Source organism: Asterias rubens, chromosome 9, assembly GCF_902459465.1.
Source record: "Asterias rubens chromosome 9, eAstRub1.3, whole genome shotgun sequence".
NCBI lineage: Eukaryota > Metazoa > Echinodermata > Asteroidea > Forcipulatida > Asteriidae > Asterias > Asterias rubens.
The window spans coordinates 15,046,073-15,071,805 of record NC_047070.1 but is presented as its reverse complement, the minus strand read 5'-3'; the positions used below and the strand labels follow the sequence as shown (position 1 = coordinate 15,071,805).

The 25,733-nt window shown below is 39.1% G+C and overlaps 1 protein-coding gene across 1 annotated transcript in view; it reads right to left on the bottom strand.

Moving 5' to 3' along the window:
- The window catches only part of LOC117294344 (cilia- and flagella-associated protein 46-like), a 51,886-nt gene that overhangs the window by 2,801 nt on the left and 23,352 nt on the right, over window positions 1-25,733 (bottom strand). The window contains exons 23-61 of the mRNA XM_033776709.1: window positions 25,485-25,595; window positions 25,171-25,346; window positions 24,667-24,798; window positions 23,952-24,123; window positions 23,284-23,457; window positions 22,706-22,776; window positions 21,853-21,928; window positions 21,534-21,641; window positions 21,017-21,179; window positions 19,745-20,091; window positions 18,871-19,107; window positions 18,341-18,406; window positions 17,692-17,840; window positions 17,344-17,442; window positions 16,843-16,990; window positions 16,437-16,535; window positions 15,661-15,822; window positions 15,230-15,432; window positions 14,662-14,752; window positions 14,089-14,177; window positions 13,467-13,602; window positions 12,943-13,089; window positions 12,047-12,117; window positions 11,398-11,476; window positions 8,072-8,158; window positions 7,586-7,735; window positions 6,826-6,915; window positions 6,225-6,314; window positions 5,733-5,915; window positions 5,155-5,252; window positions 4,543-4,695; window positions 3,617-3,740; window positions 3,122-3,240; window positions 2,766-2,977; window positions 2,220-2,299; window positions 1,774-1,834; window positions 1,425-1,460; window positions 1,141-1,243; window positions 546-658 (exon numbers count right to left, since the gene is read on the bottom strand). Of these exons, the coding sequence (XP_033632600.1) occupies window positions 546-658; window positions 1,141-1,243; window positions 1,425-1,460; window positions 1,774-1,834; window positions 2,220-2,299; window positions 2,766-2,977; window positions 3,122-3,240; window positions 3,617-3,740; window positions 4,543-4,695; window positions 5,155-5,252; window positions 5,733-5,915; window positions 6,225-6,314; window positions 6,826-6,915; window positions 7,586-7,735; window positions 8,072-8,158; window positions 11,398-11,476; window positions 12,047-12,117; window positions 12,943-13,089; window positions 13,467-13,602; window positions 14,089-14,177; window positions 14,662-14,752; window positions 15,230-15,432; window positions 15,661-15,822; window positions 16,437-16,535; window positions 16,843-16,990; window positions 17,344-17,442; window positions 17,692-17,840; window positions 18,341-18,406; window positions 18,871-19,107; window positions 19,745-20,091; window positions 21,017-21,179; window positions 21,534-21,641; window positions 21,853-21,928; window positions 22,706-22,776; window positions 23,284-23,457; window positions 23,952-24,123; window positions 24,667-24,798; window positions 25,171-25,346; window positions 25,485-25,595 (5,005 nt within the window). The remainder of the gene's footprint in view (window positions 1-545; window positions 659-1,140; window positions 1,244-1,424; window positions 1,461-1,773; window positions 1,835-2,219; window positions 2,300-2,765; window positions 2,978-3,121; window positions 3,241-3,616; window positions 3,741-4,542; window positions 4,696-5,154; window positions 5,253-5,732; window positions 5,916-6,224; window positions 6,315-6,825; window positions 6,916-7,585; window positions 7,736-8,071; window positions 8,159-11,397; window positions 11,477-12,046; window positions 12,118-12,942; window positions 13,090-13,466; window positions 13,603-14,088; window positions 14,178-14,661; window positions 14,753-15,229; window positions 15,433-15,660; window positions 15,823-16,436; window positions 16,536-16,842; window positions 16,991-17,343; window positions 17,443-17,691; window positions 17,841-18,340; window positions 18,407-18,870; window positions 19,108-19,744; window positions 20,092-21,016; window positions 21,180-21,533; window positions 21,642-21,852; window positions 21,929-22,705; window positions 22,777-23,283; window positions 23,458-23,951; window positions 24,124-24,666; window positions 24,799-25,170; window positions 25,347-25,484; window positions 25,596-25,733) is intronic.

Below are 25,733 nucleotides of genomic sequence, written 5' to 3'. Positions count from 1 at the left end.
CCAAATTTCTAAACACAAATTTGCTGTTTCATGTTGTTTCTGTTGTGATTTTTCTGACAATATTTGATTTAAAGACACTGGACACTATTGGTAATTGTCAAAGACCAGTCTTCTCACTTGCTGTGTCTCAACATATGCATAAAATAACAAACCTGTGAAAATTTGAGCTCATCGGAGTTGCGAGATAATAATAAAACAAAAAACACCCTTGTCACACGAAGTTGTGTGCTTTCAGATGCTTGATTTCGAGACCTCAAATTCTAAATCTGAGGTCTCGAAATCAAATTCGATGACAATAACTTCTTTCTCGGGAACTTTGCACTTCAGAGGGAGCCGTTTCTCACAATGTTTTATACCATCAACCTCTCCCAATTACTCGTAACCAAGCAATGTTTTGTGCTATAATTATTCTGAGTAATTACCAATAGTGTCCACTGCCTTTAAGAAATGAGTAGTATTAGCATTTTGTGATCAGAAATGAATGATCTATAAAGGGTTCAAGTTACATACAAGCACATCACCCAAATGGCTCTTCAGATTCTTACCAGAGAGATTGGTGGGAGCCATTTTCTGAGGTGGAACATGAGAGAAGAATCTCTCCAGGCCGTAGGAGATGAACGCTTGACATTCACGGAACTGCTCTTCCCACTCACCCACACTGCAATCAAAAGATCAAATCAGAGTTTTTAAAAAACCAGTCAAATATGGGTTTATGAAAAACAGTCAAATATGGGTTTATAAAGTCACTACATAGCAATACTGTGCAAGCTCATATCCTAATGTACCATTGGACAATGCGCATAGAGACTTCTCTGTGATTGTGATATGGGCTCTACAAAATTGGTTCATTATTAATATTATTATTATTATTATTAGATTGGCACACACCTAAAATGGCTGCACAGATAAAATAAGGTTCTGATTACACGATTGTCCATTAAACTCTAGGACCACGGTTCGAATCCAACTGGGGGCGCTTCGTTGATCAAGTTTTCAGTCCCGATCTGACTACAGGCGGGTTTTCCCCTAGAATATTTCTCTGGGGTTTTCCTCACACATCTAAACTAGGTTCCTTTTTGTGAGAGTCAATAGCCTAACAACAAGAATAAATAAATAAAATGAAATGATGGTAATATTTACCTTGGTACATGATCACTCCCCTGTATTCCTTCCCAACGAGCTGTAAACTGATTGTTGTAAAGCTTCAAAGCTTCTTGCATCTCAAAGATTGGATGAGTGGCTTCTGGAAAATAATTTTGTACTTTGTATTGTATTAACTTAAATCCAAGAACGGAACAAACCCCATACACTGGGAAAGGGTTAATCATATTAACACAATTTAAAACTTACAATATAGCAAAGAAGGAGAGGTTTACATTTTGTTAATTTGGGGAATTTTAAGTATAAGTCTGAATTGTTCTTACCTTCTTCTGGACAATCGAAATGGGGATCAACAACATCTGTTTCAATGATAATGTTAAGGAAGACATTTAGTTCTTAAACACACTTCTGCAAATTGAATCGATATATAAACATTTATTGTAGTAAAAATTAGCATTGCCCATGAAATATGCTCTTCAAACTATGTTTGTTGCATACCGCGTATCAGCTCTATAGAATGTAGAAATTATGATTCAATAACCAGACGATAATACTTTCTACTCATTGTGAAATCAACGATTAGCTCGGTAGGATTGGAACCCACAACCTTGTAATTGCAAGTCCTGCAGTCTCACCACTTGACTATAGTGGTGTAACATGTGTAAAGGATACATTTGAAACTGTGTGTGTCAATCGGTAGACAACCTGCTGGGACAGGGCGATCAATAGGCACCTGTAGATATAGGTGAGTGAATAATCAAATCAGTCAATAAAAAATAATCAATCAATCTGTAAAACAAACCAATCAGTCTGTACAAATAATCAAATAGGTCAATAACAAATAATCAGTCAATCTTTACGAGTAAATAATAATGATAAATAGTTCTTAGCACATTTTAAAATAATTTTATCAATGTGATTTTTAGTGCCCTGGTCATTGCGCCAGTAACATTCCTTTAATCTTTCTCAGATCCCTGCACACAGTATACTGCCCTGAGCTGCCGTGGTGCTCCAAAGGTTTTTTAAATACAATATCCACCTCTACCCATTTTTACCCCACGGGTAATGCTAATTGAATATGTGATTTTCTTCAACGATTTTTCTGAAAGACACCTTACCATCTTGATCCCCTTTGTCTTCTCCTTCGCTGCTTTAATCTTAGCTGCTTCTTTCTTTCTCTTTTCATCAGTCATCTCCTCTGCGATATGAAGAAGAAATATTTAAATGTATATTGAAACACCAGAGGAAGCTTTTTATTTCTTGGATTTTTTCAAGGTATAATTTTGAAACGTTCTATTTGACCCAATTTTCATTGTGTTGGCATGGGAAAAATCTTTAGAAAACCGACGTGAAGTGGCTAAACATACACCCACAACACAAATATTAACAAACTGGTCAGTTTACATGATTACGTGTAAAAAGAGCACTACGTTAAATTCCCAGGTTGTATCGTAAACTTAGGTGTGATCCCTGGGTACACGGCAGTCAAGTGTTGTATGCCTTCTGACTGGTACCCCGAATAGTGACAAAACAGGGAGACCGCCAACATAAGGCTAGACAGCACAGGTGGTTAAAGCCCGGCATGTAAATCCGGAGGTCATTGGTTCAAGTTCCGCTCTAGTATAAAAGTGCTCTGCAAGACTCGAGTCGAGGTTTTAGCTGACCTTCAGGTTCTCTGTGGATCCGGTTATAAATCATCTGCAAGGAGAAGTCCCGAGACAGTGAAGTTACAGCGGGAGATGAGAAGATTGCTAAGGCCTCTAGAGGCATCTCAAGAAGCCATTTATCAGCCAGGATGACCACAGACTCCTCTGGGTTCGCTGCAGCGGAAGGATCCGAACGGGACGTCGGCACTGGGCCTGGGTTCTCTAACGCTCTGGAATAAGAAAAAAGATTCAATGCAGATGCAAACGATGAACTAAACCCAAATAACAAATAACCCAGTTAGTTTCCCTTATGATTCATAAATTAATATTTGAAATCAAATATAGTAGTAAGAATAGCAACCAATGGTTTTTACCTTATAGCTGGATCGAGGAATGAGGTTATAGGCCTAAGATATTCCTCCAACTCGCGTAATAACTCCAGAAACTGCTCTTGCAGTTTTTGTTCAGCTTTCTCGATGTCACCGGACCAGTCCTAAACGATTAAAAAACAGGCAATGAAAAGAATTACTCGTGTGACATGACAATTAAAATAGTTATTGATTATTGAGGAGTTGAGGAGTATACAACCCAGAGTATGTCGTGGTGTTTCAGTGGCTTTTTTCGTACACAGTATCAACCTCTACCCTTGCCAGAACCCATTTATACCCCTGGGTAAAGACAAGCAACTTTGGCAAAGCATCTTGCGCAGGGACACAAGTGTCATGACTGGGATTCGAACCCACACTCAAATGACTTATCCATCAAAACTTGAATTCAATAAACCACTCAACCATGACACACTACAAAAAGGCCTGCTTTGATCATGACGAGTGCCCCTTTAGGGCGTATTTTACTTAGTAAGGTTGTACCTTGATTCCTTCTTTCATATCATCGGAGATATTCTCCAGCATCTTCTGTCTCTGCGTTTGCTGTGATCGCTGGTACTCCGCCTTCAGCAGCGTTGCCATTACGTCATGCTTATGCTGATGGAACCTATAAATTGGAACCAGTGGGATAACTTATTGTCTTATCACAGACCAGATTTTGCAGGCTGAAAAGTATTTTTACTATACATATATCATTTTAACCTAAATGCTATTCAACTATTCATATTGACGTATCAAGTTTAACAACTAAAGTAACTGATTTTGGGTTGAATAAAGACAGAGTGGGATTTGATCCTGCGGCCAAACGTTATTATTGTCTACCCCTTATAACTCTTTTTCGGGGATGCCAATCATTAGAGTGCAAAATTATTGACAAAATTGTGAAAACCTTCAATTCAAAAGGGCTATAGATTGCTTAGTTGGTAGAGTTGCCGACACATTACTTACTTACTTACTCATCTATGTTTTCTACTTCGTATTAATTGTTTAAATGTTAGTCTCTTTGTTTACTTCGCATACATGTTCTGCTTCAGCGTTATATATACCTTGTTAAACCATGGTTAAACCTTTATGAAGTTATCTACCGTAACGGTTAGTATTTATTTATTCTATTAATCGTCTATTTGTTGATGTTATCCTGTTTTGTTTTGCATTATTGTAACGGGCACATCCACCACAAGCCTCGGCTTTTAGGATAATGCCTCCATGTGAATGTGGAAATAAATGTTATATTGATTGATTGATTATAATCCAGAGGCCTCTGGTTCAACTCCTGCTCTAGTGACTTTTTTTTTCTCAATCCAAAATGAGATAAAATTTATCCAGTAAGTTTCCCACGGGGCTTATAAATTGACTCAAATAAATTAGTACAATAAATACTAGTTTTTTCCCCAAGAGAATTGACTGACCTCCTGTGAAGCGACTCTAAGGTGTTAGGGTCAACCAATGTGCGAGTGACCTTTGCTCTTGAGGTTTGAGGCTGACTTCCTTTAGAGGGCTTGCCACCCTCCTTCCCACTGGAAGCTTTAGGTCTGTCTAGGATGGAGCCATACAGTGTGGATCTACGGAGAGAGAAATGAGAGAAAAATAGAACAATCCATTAAAATGTGAATTGCTGGCTTGACGTTCTGAACTTTTGTTTTAATTCAAAACAATTCTGACAGTTTAACCTCATCTCCCCATGACTCTGCATTGAAATTCTATACAAGCTGATGGTGCACTCCTTTCCAAAGCAGTTGTTTCCAACATAGGCACCATTACTGGACTATGCAAGTCTCGCGCGTTTCCTGGACCAAGCTTGCTGGCAAGCACATCATAACGTGGATGGTTAGCGTAATTCAGTAGAATAGTTAGCTTGCAGGCAAGCAGATCCTCATGCTGTGTCAACGAGCGGCCGCGACTCCCCAAGAATCCTTCCTGCTGCTTTTATAATTCTATCTATTCGAGTAGCAAATGTTTAGCAGCATGTTGAGGAGAGATAAAGTAATTAAATAAGAGGGAATTGGTTTGGGAATACTCACTTATCCTCAGAGTGTTGCAGGATGATGAGATTAAAGTTTGGAGGAAGTTCCTTGATAAGATCCAAATGTTGTGGACTGATGGCCAAACGCTTCCATCCCTACAAACAAACAGAATAAACAATGTCGGAACTTGTATTAACACTCATTCACTGATAGTATAAAACATTGTGAGAAACATCTCCCTCTGGAGTAACATAAACTATTTGAATCATGAAGCCTTCCTTGAGCATTGGAAAGCACACAAACTTGTGCGACAATGGTGTTTTTTTCTGTCATTATTTTCTTGCAACTTCGATGACAATTTGAGCCCAAATTTCCATAGGTATGTTAATTGGGTTTCACCAAGTTAGAATTCTGGTCTGAAACAATTACCAAATGTGTAACGGGGTGGATTTCACAAAGAGTTAAGACAAGTCTTATTTAGGACAAGTTACTCGTCCTAACTTAGCACTTGTCTTTAGTTTGTAATAACTTCTACAGTGTCCTAGGACTAGTCCTAAGTAAGGACTGTCTTTGTGAACTCGACCCAAGTACCTTTAAAACTCTTAACCCCCCACCCCCTTCCTCCAAACACCTACCTCTGAAGTCTCTTGAAGGTTCTCACTCACAACCTTGAACAGAGTGCTAAAGCTGCGATTGGTTGTCATGGCATCAGCCTCCAACCTCTGGCGCTGCTGTAGCAGGGCTGCCTGCTTCGAGGTGGATGGATCCCGCTGTGAGCACAGTAACAAGTCCTCCAGACACTTGGAACTGATGCAGCTCTGGGTGGTAAACATCAATAGGAAAAGTAGATCCTTGATGAATGTAATTACGGCAGTAAGTATTGAATTCTTTTTACCCAACAAAAAATCCAGCTTGGCAGTTGACAAACCCAATTTAAGTTCAGAATATTAGAGAAAATCCACTGGCTTCCCAAGTAGTTTTATTTATAACTTTTTAATTTCAGTTGAGCTTAGCCCCAACTTACATTATTGTAATTATTAATTATTGCAATTATTATTAGTAATATTAACAAGTCATTTGGTTGGCTCTGCAGGTTAGGAGATGAAATTGTTGACCAATGAACTAACCTGATAGAGAGCTAGATAGTGTGATGTCATCGCATTGTCAAACTGGCCACAGCTCTCCACTAACTCTAAACAGCCTGCAGCCACTAGACTCTGCAATGGAGAAAAAAAAATACAAATTTATGTTTTCATTTTTAATTCTTCTCACAATAAAACCTATCGGGACTCGCCACCAGAAACATGGTTCTGAAGTACAGTTCACTAATCGAGACAACTTCAGAAAAACAAAAACGACTAGCCAAAACTTAGGAAGAAAATTAATCACCTTAAACTACAAAAAATTGTTTGTATGCAATGTATTATTAGCATTTTAGAAACATCATTGTTTGAATACAGCTACATACTGTTTTATTGACTTTTGTTTTTGAAGTGGCACAGCAATTTTCCTCTGGTAAGGGACACTTCTATGAGGGAATTGTTTAATTTGAATTAAAACTTGCAAAGGGCAACATATCAATAGCACAGGAGTAGGTGGTAGTAAGTACCCCTGGTGACAGTTGATTTGGTGCATAGCCCAAATCAGTTAAGTGTGGCCCTAAAACAAAAGTGGCAATCCGGCGATATCTCATTACACAAATTATAAAATAAGTAATAATTGTCTTACCCTGTCACCTTTCTGCAAGGCTAGCTGTACACACTGAGCTAAGACCTCGGTGGCTTGGCACAAATACAACTCGGATGAACTCTGCTTGGCCTAAACAAATATACAAAATACAATCAAACAGCCAGCATACAAAATATTTACATAGATTTGAAAAATGTATGGATTTTAAGACCAAATGTCATGACAGGATGTTTTTGAGAAAATATAATTAATAATAATAATTGTGGCTTCTTATATAGCGCACATGTCCGTCACCCAGTGACGCTCCTGGCGCTGTAACATACAGTTTTTCCTGCAAGATGTGGGGACTACGTTTTGAATTATGAGACCTAATTCTGATAGCACCATGTAATGTTTTACAAGGTGCTGTGGACCAGGAACACCGGGGCGAACCCCTTCTCTTTTCGATAAGGGCACTGGGTTCTTTTACATGCGTTACATAACACATGTGACCAACGGCTTAACGTCCCATCCGAAGGACGAAGCAATGGTGAAGTGTCTTGCTTAAGAAAACAAGTGTCACGGCTGGGAATTAGCTGTTGAGCACTTCTGTGAAATGTTAGAGGAGTCCAGCTCAACAAATAAAACTTTGTCAATGGTATTTTGGCTGGTAACCTTATTCTAGTAAGCAGAATAGTTTTGTGCTTAGCTACTTTTTTTTTAGGTAGGCAGCTTATAATGAAATTGAGTCCACTGATTTGAAGGGTTATTGTTAATTGTTTGATCCGGTCAACATTTTTGTGGCAGAATTTTAACAAACCTTAATTTTAGCAGCTGCCGTAGAATATTTGATTTGCTGAGACGAGGATAAATCGAGATCTTTCCCTTCGTTCATCTCGTCATCTGCGGTGCCCTCGTCAGCTGGTTTGACAGGATGCGTGCCGCTGACCCCTGACCCTGCCGTCAGATTCTGAATACAACAATAAAATAATAATGCTTGCAACTTTGATTAATTTATAATCAACACCCTGTTCATACTAATAATTTTGTAGAATGCTTACTATCATGACCATGTTTATAACAAGTAGGCTGCCGAGAATAAAAATACACAAATTTTTCCTTGGAATCATGACTAAAGGGAAATGTTTACATACTGAACAATGTGCATATTTTGTTTACCATTTTCTCCTGTTTCACGGATTAAGAATTTTTTCACAGGTTTGTTGATCACACAAAACATGAACACCATCTGCGACTATTTTGTCTGCTCTACCAATCCTGTTTAATGCCCTTAAGATTTGCTTACCATATACTGGATATCCCATTGTGTTGGGGCTGATGCACTTTGACTGTTTGCCAACATGCGCAGACATCTACCCATGTTATACAAACTCTGCCATTCAAAAAAATAGATATAATAATAACAATTATCATAATAATATATATTATTTTGTATTTTTATTTTTATTTAGACATGGCAGGCTTATCAGTATTACAACTGCTATCTAATAACAATCAGTAAAAAGTAAAACAGTGAAATACAGAGCAGAAAGAAAGCCATGATTCAGACACTGGGAACTGAGCGTTAAAAAAATTGAAATAAGAAATTTAAAGATGATTGAGAATAAAAGTTACAAAAAATATAAAAAATTTCACTATATAAGAAGGTACATGAGCATATAAACATAAACTAAACAAACTAAATTATACATGTACATGTACACAAGGATTGCACCATACACACTGTAAAAAAAAAAATTAGTTGTTTTCATTTTATGGATACACCTTTTTCTTCTAGACTCCAGTGTACTTTGAGCTTGCTTAATAGATGCATGCTCTGATTGGCCAGTAGTTCTATACCCACTGAATATTCATATAGTTATGCACACAGCAGCCAGGCTAGTTCAGTTATGTGAATATGCATGGAGCAAGCCCTTATATGAATATGTATAAGTTGAGCAAGCCCTTATGTGAATATGCATGAGGGGAGCATGCCCTTATATGAATATGCATGAGGTGACCTGGGGAGCGTCATGAGGTGACCTGGGGAGGGTGATGTGTGTATCAATGCATGACTATTGTTCTGGTAGTGAGTGCAAAGGTTATAGAGAGTCTTTGAATGTTTTGGCAGGCCCAAGTTAAGGTGTGGTCTCAGTCACATGCAGAATCTGCAGGTAGGAAGGTTGGGTGCACATCAGAGCTGCCAAACATTTGCATCTTGCAATGTGTGAGATTTTGTGCAACAACCAGGGAGATTGCAGTCAGAACAAGGAAAAATAGATTCATTTTAATGTAACTTTCTGCATAATTGAGGAGAGTTGGCAGCTCAGAAATATACAGGACTTTGTTGGGGAGAAGATTTTTGAGCCTCTACTTAACAACACTGCATTAAATAAATTTAATCTTTGGCCGGAATTGTGAAAGCAATCAAATACTGTTGCAGTAGGTTGAAATTTTTTAGTCTAAGTAATTTACACAGACATAGTGTTACACTGGATCAGCGATTATCATTCTCTTATTTTATAAGGGTTGCCAAAAAAAAAAAACTACAATAAATAAATAACACTAAATAATTTTAACAACTATTAGTATACACATAATGAATGTTTATGAGTGCAATGGTGCGAATATGTTCATGAGTTGAAAGATGGAATGTTCCATTCAACGAGGCGGAGCCGAGTTGAATGGAACATTCCAGCTTTCAACGAATGAACATATTCGCACTATTGCACGAATGAAAAACATTCATTATTTGTTTTATATAACATCCAAGTAGATCTTTGTCATTTGATTTGAGGATAACCCTATACTTTAAAGGATAACAATAAATAAATCGTACTACTACAACTAACAATGCTTTCTCAAGCGCATCTTCTACTTTTATTTTGACTTAAACAGTTTTAAAAGCCAACAACAGTTCAAGTTAAAACTTAACAATGGTTCAACAGTAAAAACAGTAAAACAAATGAACAGTTCAAAATCCAATTTAATAATGTAACTACCCAATCAAACATTTTCGCCATACTGTGTACCAAATTTGAAATGGTCACAAAAACTCACATGGAACGCGATTGATGAGCTATTTATTATAAAAGTTTACAGGCCCATGAAAATGGAATTGCTGCATGGAAGAGGAAGTGGTTGCGTTCTGAATGTTAAAATTTGACTCGTTGAGAATCAACTGTTCCTGTGAGTCACTGAGAATCCGCTGTTCATATGAAACAGTTGGGACATTTTCCACAGTGTTTTCGATTGTGTGTTGTTCCTCATCTGGAACGTTTTCCTGCATTTCCTCTGCTAGAGCAGCGCTCATCATTTTCTTGTGTTGGTTACTTGTGCTGGAGTAATGTTTCAGAGATGATTCGGATCGGTGACCAGTCACCGACATTATGTGGCGATTGGGAAATCCAGCTGCATCAAGCATGGTGCATGTTGTAGCTCTCAAACTGTGGTTAGTGTACTTCTTCAAGCAACCAGCATTCTCGGAGATGATCTTCATCTTATTCCCCAAGGTGTTTACTCCCAACGGGGCATTTGTGTACCACGGAGATCCGTCAGTGGGTGCGTCTGCCTTACACCGTTGCCACATACCCTCTTTTCCAGGGTTGAGGACCCCTTTAAGGGCCAGAAATGATGTGACTGGACACCTACTCGAACCTGGAATTTCGTACATGTGCCCACTGAAGCGCTCGTCCTCATTTTCACGTCTAGATTTGGTAAGTGTGTCACGATGGACTAGGTAACGGAGGTTCTGTTCATCGGTTTCAAGCACAAAGTCGGATACCTTCATATCACAGAGGTTTTCTCTCCCTCTATTGGCGAAATATATCATGATGTCTATAAACACCTTGTTTTGAAGGCCGATTGGGGTGGTTAGGTCAAGTGAGTCAAAAATCTTAGTCATATCATCCTTGCTTACCGGCTCCTTGTGTTGAACAAACCCTTTTCCTTCTTGCTTCAGTTTAACCATCATCGCCTTGTACACCTTGTTGCTCTGTTTGAAGGTGTCATTCTTTGTTATGTCCCAATCCTTTACCGATAGAAAGTGGCGATGAATCCCATATCGGATTGCATGCATCGACTTCTTTGTGTACAAATTCCCGTCATCTTTTCGCAGACCACCATAAAACCGCGATAGGAAATTATCCAGTTCTCCCTCACTGTAAGCTTCCACTGCTTCCAAAGTTGTTCCGGAACTCTTAGCAAATGAATTAAATCGTCCTACAGAAAATTTGATTTGTTTCTTAGTGTTTAAAGCATCGGACGTATCGATTAAATCAGCAATTTCGTCGTCGTTAAGCAGCACAAAGTTTGAAGCTGTCGCCATCTTTTCGTCTTTTATCGAATAGTCACTTTTTTGTCAGTGGAGGGCGGGCGAGCGTGCAGTGATGTTTTTACTCAGCTTTTTCGTTCCATCCGAAATGTACCATTGCACGCTGCCAGCGTGCAATGATACTTTTCGGATGGAACGAAAAAGCACGGTGAGTGACTCAGCGTGCAATGGTACATTTTATTTGCTATCACGTGATGGACAATCCTCCAATCAAATGACAAGGATCTGCTTGGGTGTTATATAACAAGCATTATTCTTAGGGCTTTATTGTAAATTGAGATACGGAATGTTTTAATTACCTTTGCCTTGAGGTGGGTTATGGAACCAGCTAAATTGTGTGCACTCTGAAGAAGTGACAGGGCACCAGTGGCAAATGTACTGAAACAAAGAAATTATGGAGATACCGTACAATTACTAATAGACTGAGAATGTCCTGCGTATATAGGGCGCTATACAAGTCCACTGATAAAAATGAATGATAGTGGTGAGCTCACCAAACATAAATACGAGAGGGCGCGACACAGGTTAAAAAAAGAAATGACAAATTTGTAAGTTGTCGCGAACTTGAAATTATATTTAGTACAGATCAATGTGACGCAATATTGTGAGCTGATATTAGGGCTCAAGATGTCATGCCCTTTAGTTAGGGCATACAAATTTAGTTTCTGAGATCATACCATCACAATTTCATTCGTTTAGCATAAAGAATCATTCAGTTGGAAGTATGGTAATAATAGATAAACAAAATAAAAATCTCCATGAAAACAAAGGTGGTTTTGGCAAGTGGCTGAAACCCCTATAAGGAAAATTCAGTAAGAGTTAGAAAAAAATATATGTTACTGTTGACTCCGAAAATGGAGACAAGCGTGGCAGACATTAGAGCATGTGGCATTGGTTCAACGGGTAAATAACTCAATAAAACATTGCCCCTCTCGTTACAAAACTAACCTGGCCATCATTCTCCATTGCTTCTCAGTATCAGTCAAGACAGGTTTAGCTGATATGAAGTTCTCTACCAACTGTCGGGTCAAACAAAAATGATGACTTTTTATTTCAAATATAAAGTTTCACCCTAAGGTTTATACTTCTGCTGCTGCCTCCCAGGTTGTATCATAAATTTAGGTGTAAACTTAGGTGTAAACCTGGCTATATGGCAGCAACATGTTGAATGGCTTTACATTAAAACTCTATGTGACCCGCTATGTGAAAATGAGTCAGATGTTGACAACTTCAAGAATTGAGTTGTATGCATGGCTGGAAAGATCACACCAGCAGCAGTAATTTGGTATATGTTTAAGTGTAGCGTTGCTGAGTTACTCCCGTTTGAAATTAGCCAATACATCATTTTTTCTGAAAATCGAATTACAATTAAAGTGATGTTTAAACTACCATTGCGCGCGAAAGGATACAAATTAGACGAAGTAAAAGTATGATCAAATTGTTGTATTCATAGCTTTATAGCCTAAAGGTAAAGTGTTCTCAAGGTTGACCATGCAAATAAAGATCTTAAAAAGTATTATTATAAAAATGTTTTTCCCACATTAAACTGTCCATAACTGAATAATGCATTGGGCGACATCTGACTCATTTTCATGTAGCGGGTCACATATTAGGCGCTCTACACCGCCGACATTAGGGCTAGGTAGCCCCATTGGTTGAGCGCCGGCTTGTTAATCTGGAGGTCGCAAGATTGAATCTCGCTCTAGTAAATTTTTCTTCTGTGAACCAATTACCCAGTCAGTTTCACTTTATTTATTCACAGTTTACATCTTCCTGGTGTACATTAGTAAAAAATTACTTCATCAAAATAAAACAGAAGGCGGAAAACGCAAGCTCATGGTTACCTTTTCAACAGATCCTTTTCTTGCTTCAGTGATCTGACGCTTCCGATGCTCTTCAGCGTAGATGACAAACATATCAATCAATAACTCGGCAAAGGCGATCTTCACATTACAAGATTCTCTCTGCAGTGGAAGACTTATGCTCCGCAACTAGATAAAGAATTAAACCAATCAAACACTGTTAGCAACATAATTATCCATATACCACTAAATGCAGTCACAAATGCAACACCACATAGTTTTCACATTTTTATTATCATTATTCTCAATGTTTATTTAAAAAAATGCTTGATGCGGCCTGATTTAAAAAAAACAGAGCGTTCAAGAAAAAAACAATGAATACAAGCAGTTTTGTTTGAAAGTGATCAGTATGAAGAACGAACTTTAACACAGATCTTAAAGGCATTTAGGAAATCAAGAAACATTAAAAAAAAACAAAAGTGAAAAAAACCCAGTAAAAGCACACTCTCATATAGCCCTTTATCAGACTTGATGGGTGTCTCAAAGCTTTGTTCAGTTGTACTAACCTCCTGAACGGCAGACAGGGAGCACACATCATGCAGTAGATGATCCATCATGCCAACAGCTCTTAGCATGATGGTTTGAGCTTGAAGAAGGAAATCATGCTGAACGTCCTTCTCATCACTGTCGCATGCAAACAACCTGTGAAGACAATTAACAGGATACATTCACTGATTGATTGATTGATTAATACAATCAATATCAATCATAATAGATGTTAAATTTGCATCGGGGATAAAGAATATTAATTTTGGTTTTTACCCATACACTGATGTGTGTTAGCACTGTATACTCAGGTCTTTCCCGAGTCCTGTGAAAAAATATCACAGGCATGTTACTCGGGTGGGATTCGAACCCACGACCCTTGCAATTCTAGAGCAGTGTCTTACCAACTAGACTACCGAGGTTGCCCGGTAGCAAGAGGCAGTTCGAATCCTATGTTTTGGCAGCGGGTACCAATACCAATCAATCACTTGATAGATAGGATCGGCACAATTGGTGTTATCGATTGGCAACTGGTTGGTTGACCAATTTATTAATTGAGTGACTGATTGAATGATTATTGAAATCAGTAAGGTTATTTTTGCAAACATGGTTGTAATCTAAGAATTAAAAAAAAAAATTTACCTGAGTACACTGGCTTGTTGTTGCATAATCTGAACCGCTTCCCGTGTGTAGTTAGCACCAATCAAATCATCAGCACTTTTCTTCAATCGCTGTAAAAGAAAATCACAAGAGATTTTTAAACCTAGTTTTATATGGAGAAAAGATATTTGTGTGTTTATTACATGTGAGTGCTAAAGCAGTTACTATGCAATTGGGCAAACTTATACTTAAACTTATGAAGTTGAACACACTGAAGTTCATGGCAAATCTTATAAATTGGAGGAGTGTCTTCTTCCACAACACATCAATTTAAATAATTATCGGCTCAATGCACAAGCTTGCTCAGGGAACCCTACCCTTACAAGCCTTGCTTCTGTATGGGTCCCCCACAGTTTCACGAATGTCAATGCTTATTATTCATTTAAATTAATCTTATCAAACAACTATTTATTTTTTTATTTCCAACTTACATTGCCTATGATTTGATACTGATTGTGATTTTAAAACTGTGGAAATAAACTGATTGATTGATTGATTGATTGATTGAGGTGATCCCAAGTTTGGGCTATGATAGAACGGATGCATTTATTTTACCTGACATGCATCTTGAAGCTCTCTGTGTGCTTTTGGTTTCATTGTGTCACTACTCTCCTCAAGAACTTGACTGATTTGAATTGTTGCAAACCTGCAGAGAGAATAATCAGTTATAGTATAACAATAATAATACTACTTGGTGGTTCTTGTAAACAAAGTACACTTGTTTTAGCAGGCGTGGAATTCCATTTTTGAAAGGGCAGGGCCATTTTTAATTTACATAGGGGCAAATCCATTTAAGATGTCTTAAATCTATTACATGGAGCTATGTATAAGAAAAAGGTATCATAATTCAAAAACGTTGCTCCACAATACTTTGCAGGGAAAGAACTGAATGTTGGAGGGGGCTACAGTATTGACGGGTAAAATATTGCAGTGCTAAATAAGAAGCCAGTATTATTATCAATAGAGGGGAATGTTTATGCAGTCCTAATTAAGTGAGTCTTGATGGAAGACAGCGGTAAAGCGAAGTTTAATATGATCAGGTTAAATGGTTAATCATTTTTGCCCAAGGGATATAGGTAACTCAAACCAGTCTACATGATTGTGTATATTTTCTGATTCTTACTTAGCTTCAAGAGTGGATTTGATGTATGTCAGCAGACCCTTCTTGTTGGGTCTCTTATCCACGAATGTGGAAAAGAGAGACAGAGCTTTCAGGATAACTGCACGAGCTTTGTTGTTTCTTTCCCAGTCTTCCGGGTTGCCCAGGGTTGCTTCAACGAGCAGAAGGGTCGTATCCAGCCAGAACAATTCATCTCCATCGAACCGCTGGGATGAATGAGTAAAGGGAAAAGAAAAGGAGCAGTTTAAAACCAGAAAACTTGGGTTCTTGGCTTCTGCTTGTTCAAATTACTGAGGAGGAGCAAATTGAAAACTACGTTCACCGTATGGATTGGTGGCAATAATTAGGGATTACAAGGGTGTCTTTGTTAGCTGAACAGAGTTTTGTAGTATGAATCAAAGTCTTCATCTCAAAGTCTGCTGACATTATCTTACCTGAGCTTCCTTGAGTAGATTGATGGCCTGTCCACAGTTGGCTTCCTGTAGGGAGAGCTTAGCGAGGTTCTTCAAGATGGATGCCTCGGTGAACTTGTCGTCAAATGCCTTGGTAGAGAGGTGAGCCTCATTCAACAGCTCCCTGGCCGCTTGGTTATATCCCTAAGGACAATGGACAGCAGGACTAAGAGTTAATATTTCTTGGGCATTATCTGTATTGACCCCTTGCACGCGCGTCACTTGCGGTGACTGATGCCATGCTCACCATGTTGGTGGGCAGTTAGATTTACGTGTATTAATGCAGCGTCGCCTAAAATGCATACATTGTGTACTTCACTTCATAATGCACAGCATAGAGTTATATATAAAAACGCACGGTGAAATTGCCCACCAGTATGGCGCATTCAAGAGTTTTCTGATGATGACGTCAGGTGAAATTGGTCAATTCATGTAATTAGCTCATTACAGACAAATTTACCATTCTCCCCTGTCGTTTTTTTTTTGGTTTTGTTCATGCTTTGTTTTTATATTTTGTCTAGGGTTGTTCTCCAGCTTCCTTACTCACTTCTTATTTTACTGTTATATTTATTCAGTGTCATTATCATTAGCCATGTCTACTCTTTGCATGTATTGTTGTACTAACCATTTTGTCCTAATGATTCTTTTCTTATTGTGGGTACATAAATAAATGTTTCGCTGAATTTGGGCCTCCCAGCCAAGGGATGTATTCCCTGGGGATCAAGAATGAAAACGGCTTATGACATTGTGTTTCATACCTGTTTGATTAGGATTTCTGCTTGCTGTGTCCAGGCCTGTCTGAATGTCATGCCGCTTAGCGGTTGGCTGAGTCCCATCACTGACTCAATGATATCGGTCTGCAACAATCAACAAATACATCCACGAGTTAAAGGGACACATTGCATTCAAATCTGTCAAACTTTTGCTTTTGGGAATTACTGCTTATCATCTTTAAGAGTTGTCCATGCACAAAAACACCTTAATGTTGTTGTCATTAGTGAGTAGGAATTTAAGAACACATAAATTTGCCTCTGGAAATACAGAAGAATTAACTCCTAAAGGAAGTTAATTCAAGTATTTTAAAGAAAGCAGAAAACATAAAATAATAACAAATGAAACAAAATGAACAAAAATAAAATATCGATTGTTGGTCACTACCGATACCTTCTGATCAGCAGGAATGATGTTTCTTGACTGTTTTTTCTTGACCTTGTTCTCAGCTGTCATGAGTCGACGTAACTCCTTTGCCCGTCCTGCCTCACGCCGTACCTGGTTCTGCCTCTCCTGGTAGCGAGAGGTATCCTCACGACATCTAGAAACCAAAAACGTCATGCAGTCACTTCATGGTCGTTAATACTTTTTTTTTTTAAAGGCACATTGCATAAAACATTGTGAGAAGCGGCTCCCTCTAAAGTTTTTGAGGAAGAAGTATTTTCTTAAGAAAAGCACACTGACCTAAACGTCCAGCAGTACGAACCGGCTCTTCTCTCTTGAGCCACAACTACTTCACAAGAGTTTTTTTACACAGTGTTACCGAAAACCTTATTTAGTATTTTCCATCATGCACCTTTAGTCTTATATACTCTAATATTGTTATGTCCACTATTATTATCCACATCTTAGGGTTGAGGATGAATTCTAAAGAAGATGAATGTATGGACTTACTTAGCCTGGTCCTCTTCATTGACTCCCAGAGCACCAGCTGACGCCTCGTGGAACTTGACTCCAGATGTTAGATTCAACTCAAGACAAATCTCAGCAGATCTGAGGTAGAGCAAAAAAAATCAAAAAAAAATCAGGAAGAACAGTATTTGACTTCAATCATACACTGGATGTGTGTAAGCACGGTGTACCCAGTACTTTCCTAAGTTCTGATTTTAAAAAACCAGGCATAATCCTCGGATAGGATTCAAATCCATGACCTTGGTAATTCCAGAGCAGTGTCTTACCAACTAGACTACTTATTTATTGTTATTATTAAAATTACTTTTTTACAGTGAGGTCGACACTTACAAAAGTCGATATGTGTTCCCTGCTACGTTGGACTCCACGATATCTCTTGCAATGACTTCACCTAGGACTAGAGCAGGGAAGGTGAGGTGGCTGTAACCGATGCTTCGTAGTTCCGTCACCAGACTGTCCAAGTAGTACAAGGTTAGAGTCTGCACAGAGAACAATCAAGAAATAATGGTAGGTTCACAAAAATTACGCCGAACCATATATTATTCATCCAAAAAGCAAACTATTGTAGCTGTTGACCATTAAACATTGTTGATTTGTGTATTGTAATGCTATGTTATTGTAAAAATGTACGCACTTGAGAATCCCTCCGTAATTAGGATAAGGTTGCTGTTATTTGACCTCTACTGACATTGTGGTCCAGTGGTTTAGACTTGCCATCACGAGGTTGTGTGTTTGAATCCTACCAAGCTAATTGTTGAGTTCACAACGACTAGAATAAGTATTGCCATCTACAGTGTACTTCCTAAATCAAAATGTCTTGATGTGTGCAACTCATAATCATAGACAATAAACCAATGTTTGTATGAAAGAGATTGGATGTTGCCAGCTTGGTGTGTGTAAACTTCTTGTGGGAGTTTGCAAAGTTTCCTTGACAAGATCATTAAGACTGAGAGACAGACAGACAGAATGATGTACTTACCGGTTTGGCAATACTGTCTCTATTAATACCTTCCCCTGTGTGATCTTCCTTGAACGCTTCTCGCATCTGACAAGAAAACAAAATACCCACGATATCAAACAATGAACATAGAAAACTCTAAAAACAGTTTTATTAAACACTTCAGGTGTCATCTCAGATTGGTTTTTGTCAAGTTAATTCTGAAACAAAGGCAATATTATCAAGAAAGATACAATAAAAGTCACCCGTGAAAAGTTCAACTGAATACAGTGGCTAATTTTCAATTTTCATTTTAGATGTTGAGGTGCTACATTAGAATTGGAAGAATTTAATATGCGGACATGACCTTTACCTTTATTTCTTTGTGTGAATGGAAGTAATAGGTCAAGTCTAGCCGCCGTATTTGGCAGTTACATGTATGGGCATTTAGGTACAAGCTGTTTGTAAAGGGTTAAGAAAGTCCCTGCATGACAAAGTTAACTGTACTGAAAGTGACTGCAAGGCTGTACAAAACACATCAATCTAAATAAATGCTAATTATGGCAGCCTACCTCATCCGGTACATCATACATGGCCCAATCTTCTGGATGTAGAGGCACTGCGTCTAGCGGTCCCTTCCTCTTTGGTTTATCTCTCGGTGTCTCCATCTCCTTGCTTCCTCCTTTGCCTCCTGCATCCTTCTTACCCTTATTAGCCTTGGCGGAGTTCTTCTGGCTGCCCAGCTGCTCATTGGAGATTGACACCTTAGCCATTTCTTTGGCCACTTGACCGGCTGAACTCAGGGACACCTAATGGAGCACAAATAAAACACCCAGACCAAGGTTTCAAAGTCTGTTTTCAAAATCTGTGGCCATTCCTTTGTTATTGTCCTTTTGCCCCAAAATAAATAATTGTGCAAGTCATGGCATGTCGAGGCCGAGCCGCCTACATTGTAGTTTAATGGACCCAAGCTCTTGTGTTGTCAGCAGCAGAGTTTGGGTTCGAATACCGGTCATGACACTTGAGCAATATTATTCCCCTTGAGCAATGTTTGCTTTGTAAAAAGTCGAGAAGGTATTGCTTTCTGATGATCAGGCTCCTAGTGGATAATACCCAGCTGCCTATCTTATAGACTGTAAAGGGGGTAACCCTGTTTCATCAGGAGTAGGTGCCTGTCCCTGGTGACAGTTGAAATGTGTTGTCAGCCCAAATCAGTTAAGTGTGTCCGTCCGGCCTTGTAATGTTAGGTAATCTCTCACACTAAGAACCCAGAACCTCCCAGAGGTTTTAATTTCAGGTCATACTTAGAAACTCTTCGCATGACCTAGTAAAAATACTAGACTACAGGTTTCTACACAATGTGGACTTGCTTTGGCGATGGCTTTGCTTATAAAGAAGATTTTAAGAATATCCCGAAATGTCATATGCAATGATTTGAACACCTACCTGCCAGATTCGGATCAGGAATCCCCACGCCAGCATGCAGTAGCTAGTGTGCATCGGAGAATCCCGCCCGGCCGTCTTGGCCAGCATGATGTGGATTCGCACCAGGTGTTCCAACTGCTTGATGCTCGTCAACTCTGAGGCAGAGAGGTTGAGGTTGGAGGCCGACAGCCCAATGACCGACTGCTTCTTGACAGGGATGAACCTGGCCGCCATGGAGTCTTCCCCCTCACTGTCTGTCGCCCCTTCTGTCATGGTCTTTGTCTCTGTGGGGGTGGGGGAGTGAAGAGCTGGAGACTGCGAGACAGGCTCGGCGGATTTCTTCCCCTTCTTCTTCTTGGATTTTCCTGCTGCTTTAGACAAGATAGAAATGATTTGAAGCTGAACAAGGATTGCCTAAAGCAGGATTTGAACCAGTGACTGCCGGATTAACATGCCGGCGCTCTACCAACTGAGCATTTAGCCTCTCTATTTTGTTTGGGGGTGTCAGTCAGAAGCCATACATCCATTAACAACTAAACAAGGGATCACACCCAAGTTTACAATACAACCTGGGAAGCAGCAACAAGAAGATTACCTTAATAAGAGGATGTGACTTTTGATTTCATATATCAAATACTAAATCAGATAGACATCAGTTAAAGACTTTTTTAAAACGCAAGCATGATATGAGGCCCTTTGAAAAGGGTAGAAACATGTTATTGAGTACAAGGGCTGATCTATATGTTAATACTTAAAGGCAGTGGACACTATCAAAACAGTAATCAGCATAAAACCTCACTTGGTAATGAGTTATGAGGAGAGGTTGATAGTATAAAACATTGTGAGAAACAGCTCCCTCTGAAGTGACGTAGTTTTCAAAAAAGAAGTAAATTTCAACAAATTTGATTTCGAGACCTCAAGTTTAGAATTTAAGGTCCCGAAATCAAGCATCTGAAAGCACACAACTTCATGTGACAAGGGTGTTTTTTATTTCATTCATATCTTGCAACTTCGACGACCAAATGAGCTCAAATTTTCAGGTGTTTGTTATTTTATGCATATGTTTAGATACACCAAGCGAGAAGACTAGTCTTTGACAATTACCAATAGTGTCCACTGTCTTTAAACAGACTTTTCAGTGTCAATATTGCTTTTTGTTTGTTAAAGAGTCAAAAACCCAAGATAAGACTTAAGTAAGAAGAATATCATGCCTTTTATAGGCTATTAACAAGCTATTATTATACTAAATTATTATACACACAAAAATCAGCATATAAAGAGAGATGGCTATACCTTGTTCGGTGACCTTTGACCTTGTCTCAATCTTCATATTGAGTAAGATATCAGCAGCCCATTCTAACTGATCTACACAATCCAAGGTTGGGAACTCATTGACGTACAACCACTCCGAGAACTCCATGAGGTACTCAACCTTCTGCCAATCACTTGCACTTGACTGTTGATTAGGAATATTAAAAATAATTTGGTACTTACTTAGGAAATACTATGGGACAACCTAAGACTAAAAAATAAACCTTTGGGGCATGTTCTGGCCAAAGCTTTGTAAGCAGCAGGGTTTGGGCTCGAATCCCGGTCATGACACTTTTGCCCTTGAGGAAGTCACTTCACCATAATTGCTCTGCCTTGACACGCCACAACTATTTCCAACTGGAAACACAAGTGAATTGACCCTCAAAAAAGTTCCATTTGAAAACAACAAGCATTTCATGAGAGAAAAAGGCATGGTCCCAGTAGTACATGCGCTATAAAAGTAGCCAAAGCTTAACCTAGAATTGAGCCGTTGATTTACCTGCAACGCCTCGATAGCATTCTTGTAGGCTGAGAGCTGCTCTCGTTGGTCCCTTGAGCACAGCGCCACCTTGTGCCACATAACAGACAGGTAGTTCTCACTTTCATCCTATTAGAAAACATAAACGATATATACAGTCAATGACAGAAAACACAGATTTTGTTATGAGTTAAATGGCCCTCTTTTTCAATACTTCAGTTTCATTCAAGTTTAGAGTTATTTATTGGGCTTTCTCGCAATGTAGAGATTAATGTAGACTGGAGATTGTTCTCATCTTAAATTGTTTGTGTTTCTCTCTTTAATAATTTCTCAAACTAACCTTGAACTTTGCAATATCCACGTTAATATCTCTACCAAGTGTTGCTTTGACCATCAAACGGTGCTTGAATATCAACCTATATCATAAGACAACAAAGGATAGCATAATGTATTATAATGTTTTATCTTCCAGTACGCGCTAATCCACCAATCAGAAGCTCCAACTACTAGGGGATAAAAACATATATGCTACGACCTTTGTTTTACATTCTAAACTTTGTGCGTGTGAAATAACGCTCTGAAATTTTAAACTTTGAGCGCTGCAAGTGAGACTGGAAGATAAATTCGTTATCACACGCGCGCTCGTGAAATACGAAAAAATATAGTGCGTCTGCGTCCCATATCCAACTCGGCCTTCGGCCTTGTTGGATATGGGACGCAGAAGCGCTATTTTTTTTGTATTCCACTCGCGCTTGTGTGATAACTTATAATATCGCATGTAGCACACATACCAGTGAGCATAGTACTCAAGGTGCATGCACAGACAGAAACATTTAAAGAAAGGTTTTTGAAATTGTTGGATTATGAGACCGATATTTGTAGAACCCTATAAGGGTCTACAAGGTGCTGTGGTGCATTCAGCAGCCTCTGCTAGCAACAACAGGCACTCGATCAGAAACACCCGAGTTGGACCGCTCACCACAATAAAGTCACATGAGATGATCCATCATAACCCTCAATCACTCCTTCATAAAAATGTTATGACGGTAAAGGTTTGAGCAAAATACAATTAAATGATTAAAGCTTATTTGTTTTTCAGAAGATGACATAACAAGTCAACATTTTTGGCTAATTTGGGATCTCATAGCAAAGCGTTTTTAGAATTGATAATAATGAATAATTTGTTTGCTTACAATCTATGCTTGGTGCGTGGCATATCACTGACTGCCTTGTCCATTGCAGCTAATGCCTCTTCCCATTCACCCTGTACAAAAAAGTCAAAGGTTATTACACAAATACAATGTAAAATGAAGTTGAACATCATTTCGAAAGACCTTTATCACAGAAAAGCCATCTTGATTTTGGTGTCTTTTAATAACAAAAATGGCAGAACTAATGCAGTCGAGTAAACACAAGCTCAAAGTAGACTTCCCAAAATTGATTTGATCACATCTTGAACTTTGACAATACAGTCCAAAAGTAGGCTTAAGGCCCGCGATGCAGCGATAACGAAACTGATAACGATCACGACGCAAAGCAAACGCATTCTATCGGTCGAATTGCTCCACGCAAAATACGCACACGCTCATTAAACCAATGTAATGCGTTCTCTTTGCGCCGTTATCGTTATCGTTCTTGTAATCGTTGCAGTGGGACCGGGCCTTTAGACTGGCACATTGCTTGTGCTTATTAAGAATAATTTGATTGAAAAACTACCACAAGGTGGGACATCATCATTACAAACCAAAATAGCAGAGTTTCAAGTCTTTACCTGGTCCACAAAAGCCTGGAACATGACCCCATACAGGGCAGCCCTTAGAGTCAGGTCATCCTCCGGATCAGATAAGATGCCAGCGATCGAGGAGGTGGATGGACTAGCGATGGGGGATTCACCCTTTGCTTTATTGGCACCTGGGGGTCCGCCATTCACTGCGACAGCCCCATCCTGTACACACACAAAAAGAAACCAAAACATAAACCAACTTAATTCTTTCCGTAGGATTATGTTTATTGTAGTCAGGGCTCTAAATTTACAGTTTGATTGTACATTTGAGGCCAGTAATTTAAGCCACGGGCCAATACAATAGTCTGGTGGTCTTTCAATTGACTAACAGTACCTTACTAATTACTAAAAATTTCCCGCAATTTTTAATTTTATTTTTTATACTATATGTTGGTAAATAACTTTTGAGTATCATAAAATTAGAAGTAGGATTTGAATTTTTGCATGGACTGGAAGTGTAACTAAGAGAGGTTTGTGTTAACACAATGTGAATATCTCTTTTGTGAAGTGTCGGTTCTGAATAGAACAGAAACGACTCAATGTTTTGATCAGTAGGCTCTGATTGTTTTCAGGAGAAAGTCATAAGCTAAATGAGATAAATCTAATCTAATCAAATGACAAAACAAAGATGGGATGAGAGAGAAAACAAGTTTAACCTCTTTCTTGACAATCTTCTCTGTGGTGGCCGTGATGCTGTCCAGGATAATGGTAAGAGGTTGCTTAAGAAGTTGTCTCTCCATTGGTTCATTGACGAGGGGAAGGCATGCATTCCAGTATTGTCTGGCCGCTGTGATGACCAGGCCAAAATTCTTGGCTTTACGTCCAAACCTGTCAATTACAGTAGAGAAAAATGCTGAGATTTTTAGACCAAAAGTTCACAAATAATAATAATAACCGTATTTATAACGCGCCTTTTGCCAAAGGATACAAAGCGCCAGGTATTATTACTGCAAGGAGTGGGGCGAATTTTTGAGATATAAGACCTAATCCGTAAGCACCATGTAATGGTTTACAAGGTGCTGTGGCGCAATATGCTGCCAATCCAGCCAAGAACACCGGGGCGAACCCCTTCTCTTTTCGATAAGTGCACTGGGTTCTTTTACATGCGTTTACACAACACATGAGACCAACGGCTTTACGTCCCATCCGAAGGACGAAGCAATGGTTATGTGTCTTGCTTAAGGACACAAGTGTCACGGCTGGGGATGTATGTATGTTGGTGCATATTGAAAACTGTTCGCACATTGGCAAAGGTACGCTGACCTTAGCGAGAGGTTTTGAATCTAGGTTTAGCTAACATATATGAAATTGAAGATCTTAAAATGTTGAAACATTGTTATTATTATTTGTCAAATGTAGAACATGACTGACCTTGCGGCATTGACAAAAGCATCCAGTGCCGAGCGTCGGATTGCATTCTTCCCTTCCATGTTGAACATCAATGTCTGACCCAGCAGACGACTAGAATAACTCAGCATCTCATGCCATACTATCATCTTATGGCTGTATGATACAAGAAAAAAAAAGAAAATACTTTAAAAGTAGATTCTTATATAGCACTCATATAGCACTGAGTGATGCTAAAAGCCCTTCAACTTGCAGTCCAAGGTATGTGGGGTGAAGTGTGAGACCTACTCGTTTTACATACCAACATGTAATGGTTTACAAGGTGATGTGGCACAATATGCAGCCAATCAAACTGATATCAGGTCCACACTTCATATGTAGCGTTAAAATACACTGACGACAGCCCCCAATGTCCAAATAGTGTTTCAAGACCCTATGTGGACCTTTTTTGGTTCTGAGGTCCGCGCTTTAAATGTAGTGTTGAAACTAACTGACAAACACCAGCAAGAGCCATGAAGCCAAACTTACTCGTCCATCTTCTTGCTTCTGACTTTGTTGTTATTATTGAATGCCAATGCTTTGGAGGTGGCTCTAAGTACCAGTTGATGATCTCTAGATGCCAGAGCGAGCTCGGAGAGCCGAGTCCACACCTGCAACTCCACAAGACTGTCTCCCCACTCGCACTCCTCAACCATGTTGCAGATCTGGCAATGATAAGAACAAGTGTGAATTAGACCTACCCTCATTATAAACACGTCACGTCAATGTAGATTTTTCTTGACAGTATATTTCTTTTGGATGTCCGTCTCGGTGAAGGTTTTGTTATTTTACTGTCCACCTACCTCCACCAGTGGAGGGGTCTCCTTGAAGTCTGTCAAGCCCTTGCCATTCAGCGCCCTCATCTCCAAGGCAACCAGACAGCGGGTCAAAGGTCGCTGACCTTCAGTGTTGTTCTGAAACAAGTAAACAAACTTCATTTGAAAATGTCATTCATAAAAGAGTCTCACACAAGGTAAGAGTCTCGCACATTTTGGGGAAGCATGGGTTCCCACCTGCATTGCTAAAGCGTGTGAAGGATACAAAGTATCGCA